The sequence below is a fragment of the Carcharhinus amblyrhynchos genome, chromosome 28, assembly GCF_965287045.1.
Source record: "Carcharhinus amblyrhynchos chromosome 28, sCarAmb.v2.hapA, whole genome shotgun sequence".
NCBI classification, from domain to species: domain Eukaryota; kingdom Metazoa; phylum Chordata; class Chondrichthyes; order Carcharhiniformes; family Carcharhinidae; genus Carcharhinus; species Carcharhinus amblyrhynchos.
In genome coordinates, this window is record NC_137351.1 from 35,480,906 (window position 1) to 35,489,838 (window position 8,933).

Genomic DNA, 8,933 nt, shown 5'->3' on the forward strand with positions numbered 1-8,933 from the left:
GGGTTCAATTCCAGTCTTGGGTGACTGTTTGGAGTTTGCAGGTTGCAGGTTCTCCCCATGTCTGCGTGGGTTTCCTCCCACAGTCCAAAAATGGTTAAGTGAACTAGCCACAGTAAATACACAGTTACGGGGATATAGTGGAGGGGAGGACCTGGTCTTCCGGAAAGGTGATGGTCTAGTGGTATCATGGCTAGATTATTAATCCAGAAATTCAGTTAATGTTCTGGGGATCCGGGTTCGAATCCCGCCATGGCAGATGGTGGAATTTGAATTCAAAAACAAAATCTGGAATCAGGAATCTATTGATGACCATGAAACAATCGTCCATTGTTAGTTCACTAATGTCCTTTAGGGAAGGAAATCTGCCATCCTTACCTGGTCTGGCTTACGTGATTCCAGAGCCACAGCAAAATGATTGACCTCAACAGCCCTCAGGCAATTAGGGTTGGGCAATAAATGCTGGCCAGTCAGCGACACCCATGTCCCACGGATGAATTTTAAAAATGACTGGTTTGAGTGTGCCCCCTTCAGGCCAATGATGCACAGCAAGTTCACATTGGTCCTTGCCTACAAGGACTCTGGGATTATTGATAAAGAGATAAGTTTGCCCGAGGTAAGCCTTGCCTGGAGTTGACAGTTGACAATAAACCAGACAATGCACACACACCAAAAAGGCAGCCAGGGGCAGGCACACCGGCGTACACAGGTTGCCCAGGCAGCCAGGGACAGGCACACCGGCGTACACAGGTTGCCCAGGCGGCCAGGGGCAGGCACACCGGCGTACACAGGTTGCCCAGGCGGCCAGGGGCAGGCACACCGGCGTACACAGGTTGCCCAGGCGGCCAGGGGCAGGCACACCGGCGTACACAGGTTGCCCAGGCGGCCAGGGGCAGGCACACCGGCGTACACAGGTTGCCCAGGCGGCCAGGGGCAGGCACACCGGCGTACACAGGTTGCCCAGGCGGCCAGGGGCAGGCACACCGGCGTACACAGGTTGCCCAGGCGGCCAGGGGCAGGCACACCGGCGTACACAGGTTGCCCAGGCGGCCAGGGGCAGGCACACCGGCGTACACAGGTTGCCCAGGCGGCCAGGGGCAGGCACACCGGCGTACACAGGTTGCCCAGGCGGCCAGGGGCAGGCACACCGGCGGACACAGGTTGCCCAGGCGGCCAGGGGCAGGCACACCGGCGTACACAGGTTGCCCAGGCAGCCAGGGGCAGGCACACCAGCGGACACACATGCTCTTCTACTAGAATCAATAGCAGTTTGTAAGCTGAACAATGGTGTTCTTTTTAAATGCTTAAAGTGTACCATGTTTCAAAGATGCCTCTGTGCCAGCAGGGATTGGGGAAAAAAAATCATGATCCCAAAGTTGGAATTCTGCCAAAAATCAAATTTCTCATCCCTATAAATCTGCCTTGCTGTGAGCTGAACACTGGGACATCCAGACTTTCAAAGCTAGAATACAAAGATGCGGTAAAAATACTGAGTCCACAATACAGAAACAGGAGTTATACATTAAGCCAATAAAAGATAGTAAAACAATGCAGTGAATAAATTTAATTAAGTTATTGAAAAATATGTCATTTGTATTAGTTAAATGTTGTTTATAAACTTAGTCACTGAAGTAAATTTGGATTTTGAGTCAAAGTTCCACACGGATCTCATTATAAAACGTTTAAGGACGTCATTGGTGTTTCATCAGGATTATTCTATTCTAGTTATTGACAGGTGCTCGAGGAATGAGCAGTGCTCACAAGTGTCTGCCAGGAATTCTGGACAATTAGATAATTGTTGCAAGTTACTCCTTGGATGCAGGGGCCCAGGTAAAGAGAAAACAAAGCTGGATACCTGATCAGCTCAAACTCTTTTCCAATCAGATAATTTCCCCAATTAATAAGAGACAAGACTAAAGAAATCTTTAAAATCTGAGTCTGAAGTAAAAAAACAAAATGGAAAGAAGTTGCATTACAGAGAGAGACTGAATAGGTTAGGACTTTATTCCCTGGAGCGTAGAAGAATGAGGGGAGATTTGATAGAGATGTATAAGATTTTGATGGGTACAGATAGAGTGAATGCAAGCAGGCTTTTTCCACTGAGGCAAGGGGAGAAAAAAACCAGAGGGCATGAGTTAAGGGTAAAAGGGGAAAAGTTTAAAGGGAATATTAGGAGGGGTTTCTTCACACAGAGAGCGGTTGGAGTGTGGAACGAGCTGCCGGATATAGTGGTAAATGCGGGGTCACTTTTAACATTTAAGAAAAACTTGGAGGGGTTCATGGATGAGAGGGGTGTGGAGAGATATGGTCCAAGTGCAGGTCAGTGGGACTAGGCAAAAAAATGGTTCGGTCTGTTTCTGGGCTATAATTTTCTATGGTTCTAAAGGTGCATTTACACAGACCTTTATCATTTCTGAGCATCCCAAAAACACTTTACAGACAGTGAAACATTCTTGAAGAGCACAGTTAGAAGTCTCACAACACCACGTTAAAGTCCAATAGGTTTATTTGGAACCACAAGCTTTCAGAGCGCGGCTCCTTCATCAGATGAGCGGAGAGGTAGATTTCACAAACTCAGCATACATATTAATAAGTCTCAACACCAGGTTAAAGTCCAACAGGTTTATTTGGTAGCATGAGCTTTCGGAGCATTGCCATGGGGACCAAATTCGCACCTCAATATGCTAACATCTTCACCACACAGGACCTTCAGCCAGTGCTATACACTAGATATTGATGACATTTTCTTCCTTTGGACTCATGGCAAACAATCACTGAACCAACTACACAATGACATCAACAAGTTCCATCCCACCATCAGGCCCACCATGGACAACTCTGCGGAATCGACTGCATTCTTGGACATACACATCTCCATCAAGGACGGTCACCTCAGCACTTCATTGTACCACAAGCCCATGGATGACCTCATGATGCTCCACTTCTCCAGCTTCCATCCTAAACACATTAAAGAAGCCATCCCTATACACAGAATCTATCAGATGAGGATCACAGACACCTTCAGACGGTGAAAGATGCCCTCATAAGAATAGGATATGACCTCAACTTATCAATCGACAGTTCCGACACACCACAGTGAAAAGCTGCACAGGCCTCCTCAGAAGACAAACATGGGACAAGGCAGATAGAGTACCCTTTGTCATCCAGTACTTCCCTGGAGCGGAAAAGCTATGACATCTCCTCTGGTGTCTTCAACATGTCATTAATGAAGACGAACATCTCGCCAAGGCCATCCTTACACCTCCACTACTTGCCTTCAAACAACTACACAATCTCAAACAGACCATTGTATGCTGCAAACTACCCAGCCTTCAGGAGAAGGGTGACCACAACACCACACAACCCTGCCACAGCAACCTCTGCAAGACATGCTGGATCATCTCATGTGAGAACACAGTGCTCTTGTGACTCGACCAACATTGTCTACCTGATACACTGCAGGAAAGGATGTCCTGAGGGATGATGCATTGGCGAGATCACGCAGACGCTACGACAATAGATGAATGGCCACTGCACGACAATCACCAGGCAGGAGTGTTCCCTTCTTATCAGGGAACACTACAGCAGTCATGGGCATTCAGCTTCTGATTTTCGGGTAAGCTTTCTCCAAGACGGCCTTCATGACACACAACAGCGCAGAACAGAAACTGATAGCCAAGTTCCACCCACATGAGGACGGCCTCAACCGGGATCTTGGGTTCATGTTACACTCTGTCACCCCCACGACTTGCCTAGACTTGCAAACTCTCACTAACCATCCTATCTGGAAACAATTCACATCTCTTTAACCCGTGCTTAACGTTCTCTCCATTCACACTGTCTGCACCTATGAAGACTTGATTACCTGTTAAGACTCACATTCCAACCATTATCTTATAATTGAGTTTCTATGTTTTGTGAACAAAATACTTCACTCACCTGATGAAGGAACAATACTCCAAAAGTTCATGCTACCAAACAAACCTGCTGGACTTTAACCTGGTGTTGTGAGACTATTTACTGCGCCTATCCCAGTCCAACGCCAGCAACTCCACATCACAGCATAGAAAGACAAAGACAATCGCAAGATAATGGTTGAAATGAGAGTCTTTACAGTTACAGACAATGCAAGTGGAGACAGGGATAATCACAGGTAAAAAAGAGGTTGTGAATTGTCTCAAGCCAGCACAGTTAGTGAGATTTTGCAAGCCCAGGCCAAATGGTGGGGTTACAGAGAGTGTGACATGAACCCAAGATCCCAGTTGAGATTGTCCTCACGTGCGGAACTTAGCTATCAGTCTTTGCTCAGCGACTCTGCTCTGTCGTGTGTCAGGCCACCTTGGAGAATCAAATCAGCTTCAGATCAGAGGCTGAATGCCCTTGGCTGCTAAGTGTTCCTGACAGGAAGGGAACACTCCTGCCTAGTGATTGCCGTGAGATGTCTGTTCATCCATTGTCGTAGCATCTGCATGATCTCGCCGATGTACCACACTTTGGGACATCCTTTCCTGCAGTGTATGAGGTAGATCATGTTGGCCGAGTCCCATGGGTATGTACCATGCACCTGGTGGGTGATGTACACAACAACACAGAATTGCCAGAGGCTGACAGCCAAGTTCTTGCACGCATGAGGACAGCCTCAACCTGGATCTTGGGTTCATGTCACAATATGTGTAACCCCCACTATTTGGCCTGGACTTGCAAACTCTCACTAACTGTCCTGGCTTGAGACAATTCACACCTCTTTAACCTGTAATTATCCCTCTCTCCACTGGTCTGTACCAGTAAAGACACGCACTCCAACCATTATCTTGCAATTGTGTCTTTGTTGATCTGCCGTGTTTGTGAAACCTACCTCTCCACTCATTTGAAGGAACAGCCCTCCAAAAGCTCGTGATTCCAAATAAATCTGTTGGACTTTAACCTGGTGTTGTGAGACTTCTTATGTACCCACCCTAGTCCAACACTGGCATATCCACATCATTCTTGAAGAGCAGTCACTGTTGTAATGTCAGAAATACGGCAGCCAATTTACACGCAGCAAGATCCCACAAGCAGCAATGTAATAACGGGCAGCTGTTTTTGTGACATTAACTGAGGAACAAATATCGATCAGGCACCATGGAAAATGTTCCATGTGTGACTTCAAATGGCGCAAGTCTTTACTAGAGAAGGGGCCTCAAATTTAATATTTTGTCCAACAATGGCACATTGACAATGCAGCACTCTCAGTACTGCACTGGGAAGGTCGGTGTACTCAAGTGTCTGGAGTGGGACTTGAACAAACAACCTCCTGACATGGAAACGGGAGCACCATCACACACAGCAACAGAGGAACAATCTGTTTCAATTACTTCCGTGCAAACTTTTCAAATGCAGCAGGAAAGAGATCATAGAGGAGGCAGAGTCATTGGGCACAGGAGGGCATGAGTTTTGCAGCATTGTGTTGACAGGACTCAGTGGCCACATTTCACAAAGGCAACTTACCAATTCCAGTAGGTTGTTGTTGGTGAGTATCAATTCCCGCAGATTGGGCAACGCCTGCTCAAGGCCTTCACCTATCCGACTACAAAAAGAGATATTTTACAGACTATTCAACTCAGCTCGCCGGCACCATTCACAGCTCTGAAAAGCGAGGGTCTGAACACTCACCAGATGCGGTTGTTGTTGAGCAGGAGACTCTTTAACCGCCGCAGCAATGGAAACCCATCCAGTTTACGGATCTCATTGTCAGAGAAATCAATGCAATCAAATTGATCAAGAGTTGCTCCCAAATTCTCCACAACTGGGATTTTGTAACCTGTAAACCAGCAAAAACCGTCAGAGCCTAAACAACAACAGACATACCAGCAGGCAGTGAGTGCAGCAGAGCCAGGACTGGTGGTGGGGTGTACGGGGGCGGGGGGGGGTTAGCGTCTGAGCTTTGGCACTGCTCCACTATTCATGATCATCCAACTCAATAGCCTGATCCCATCTTCTCTCTTTATCCTTTGATCCCCTTCGTCCCAAGTGCTATATCTAACTGCTTCTTCAAAACATTTAATATTTTCTCCTCAACTGCTCACTTTGGAGCAAATTCCATAGGCTGACCACTGTCTGGGTGAAGAAATTTCTCAACCCCGTATCCTCAGACTATGACTCCTGGTTCTGGACTTCTCCAGCATCAGGAACATCCTTTCTGCATCTATAGTGTCTCGTCCAGTTTGAATTTTATGAAATCTCCCCTCATTCTTCTGAATTCCAGCAAATATAATTCTAACCGGCTCAATCTCCCCTCACACATCAGTTCCCAATATCAGGAATCAGCCTAGGAAACCTCTACACTCCCACCACAGCAAGAATATCCTTCCTCAGATAAGAACACCAAAACTGCACACAATACTCCAGATGTGGCCTCACCAAGGCCCTGCATAATTGGAGCAAGACATCATTGCTCCTGCAGTTGAAACCTTTTGCAATGAAGGCCAACATACCATTTGCCTTTTTTAACTGCCTGCTGACTTGCATGCTTACCTTCAGTGTCTGATATACGAGGACACCCAGGTCTCATTGCACATTCTCCTCTCCTAATTTATGCCATTCAGATAGTACTCTGCCTTCCCACTTTTGCTAATGATGTGGATAATCTCTCATTTATTCAAACTATACTGTATCTACCATTCTTTGTCCAGTCATTCAACTCACCCAAATCACTGAAAGGTCCCTGTATCCTCCTCACAAATCACCCAGCTTTGTGTCATCCGCAAACGTGAAGATATTATATTTAGTTCCTTTATCTAAAGCATTAATATACAGTGAACAGCTCAGGTCCTCATACTGATCCCTCCATTACCCCACTGATCACTGCCTTTCATGTGGATAAAGACCCATTTATTCCAACTCCGTTTCCTGTCTACCAACCAGTTTTCTATCTATCACAGTGCACTACGCCCAATTTCCTGTGCTTTAATTTTTCACATTAATCTCTTACACGAGACTTTGTCAAAAACCTTCTGAAAGTCAAATAAACCACATTCATTGGATTCCTCTTGTCAACTCTTATTAGTTACATTCTCAAATTTCAGTAGCTTTTCCTTTCATGAAGCCACGCTAACTGTCTGCTCCTGCCACAGTTTCCCCAGTGTTTTGATATTAAATCTTCGATAATGTATCCTAGAACTTTCCCCACTACCAATATTAGGCTTATTGATCTGTAATTCCCTGTTTTCTCTCTACCTCCCTTTTTAAATAGTGGGGTTACATTAGCTATCCTCCAATCTGTAGGAACAGTTGTATAGTCTATAGAATCTTGGAAGATGACCAATGTATCCACTATTTCTCAGTCCACTTCCTTAAGTATTCTGGGATGTAGATTAGCAGGCCCTGGGGACATATCAGCATGTAATCCCATCAGTTTCTCTAGTAACAATGATTTTGTTCAGTTCGTCTCTCTCATTCCCCAACATTTCTGGTATCATGTTTCTGTTCCCTTTGTGATGATGTAACAAAAGTGTATATTTAGTTGCTCAGCCATTTCTTTCTAAATTCCCCTGTTTCTGACTGCAAGAGACCTACCTTTATCTTCACCAATCTTTTTCTCTTCATATACCTTTGAAAGTTTTTGCAGTCCACTTTTATATTCCCCATAAGAGGAAAATTAGAATACGAGTGCAAGCTTTTTAGTTTCTTTAGTCCTGTACTGAATTTTAAATTGTTCCCAATCCTCAGGTCTGTTGTTTGTTTTGGCCAATTTTAATGCCTGTTTCTTGGATCTAATCCTGTCACTGATTTCCCTTGTTAGCTTGGTTTCCAGTTTTACTTTTGTACCAGATAGAATAAACAATTGCAGCAGTTCATCCTTACGCTCCTTTAATTTCACCATTGCTTATTCACTGTCATTCATTTAAGTAACCTTTCCCAATGCATCATGCCTCATGTCATTGAGGTTTCCTTTTAAGATTCAGGATTCTCATCTCAAAATCAACTCCATCACTCTTCATCTCAATGAAAAATTCTATCATGCCACAGACAATCATGGCTAACAGGTCTCTCACTAGATTACCAATTATTCTTATCTCACTCCATGATACCCATCGCTGTCTAATGCCTGAAATATATTGGTGTATAAAACCATCCCTCATCCAGGAATCCCTCCTCCAGACTGTTATGCCTGATTTGATTTGCCAAATCCATATGCAGATTAAAATCACCCATAACTAAGATGTTCCTTTATCACATGCATCTTTAATTTCCTGTTTAATGTCATTCCCCACATTGCCACAGCAGCTTGAGTGTCCATATACAAACCTCAGCGTTTAACTCTACCCAGATTCCACATTGTTGGAGTTAAGATCCTCATTATTGTGTTAAACCAGCAATTGAACTCTACCACCTTTTCCTTATTCCCTTCCTGGACACTGAGTGCCCCGGGGCTGAGTTCCCATCCCCGCAGCATCTCTCCATAATCCTGAGGAGGGAGAAGGGCCTACATCAGGCAGGGGAATTAGAGCCGCTTTGGGGCTCACTGTTTCCGTCGGGGTTTGTTCCATGAGCCGTGGGACAGAGGCCCAGCACACGCCATATGTCTCACCTCGCAGGTCCAGCTCTCGGTCCCGCACCGGGTTGGTGTATTGAGCCGCCAACTCGATAAGCTCCGCGGTCAACTTCACCATGATGGCCCTCACTCCCACACTGCCCCGCGCCTGCCCTTCGCCACGCCCTCACTCCCACACTGCCCCGCGCCTGCCCTTCGCCACGCCCTCACTCCCACACTGCCCCGCGCCTGCCCTTCGCCACGCCCTCACTCCCACACTGCCCCGCGCCCTCACGGTCCCGCGCCTGCCCTTCACCACGCCCTCACTCCCACACTGCCCTGCGCCTGCCCTTCGCCCCGCCCTCACCCCCATACTGCCCCGCCCCGCCCTCACTCCCACACTGCCCCGCGCCCTCACGGTCCC

General features: G+C 46.4%; 1 protein-coding gene across 1 annotated transcript in view; it reads right to left on the reverse strand.

Annotated features, from left to right (window-relative positions):
* Positions 1-8,666, reverse strand: part of snrpa1 (small nuclear ribonucleoprotein polypeptide A') — a 40,416-nt gene extending 31,750 nt beyond the window's left edge. Inside the window, exons 1-3 of the mRNA XM_080213988.1 lie at positions 8,567-8,666; positions 5,650-5,797; positions 5,485-5,563 (exon numbers count right to left, since the gene is read on the reverse strand). Coding sequence (XP_080070114.1) covers positions 5,485-5,563; positions 5,650-5,797; positions 8,567-8,648 — 309 coding nt within the window. The 5' untranslated portion in view covers positions 8,649-8,666. The remainder of the gene's footprint in view (positions 1-5,484; positions 5,564-5,649; positions 5,798-8,566) is intronic.
* Positions 8,667-8,933: the final 267 nt, after the last annotated feature.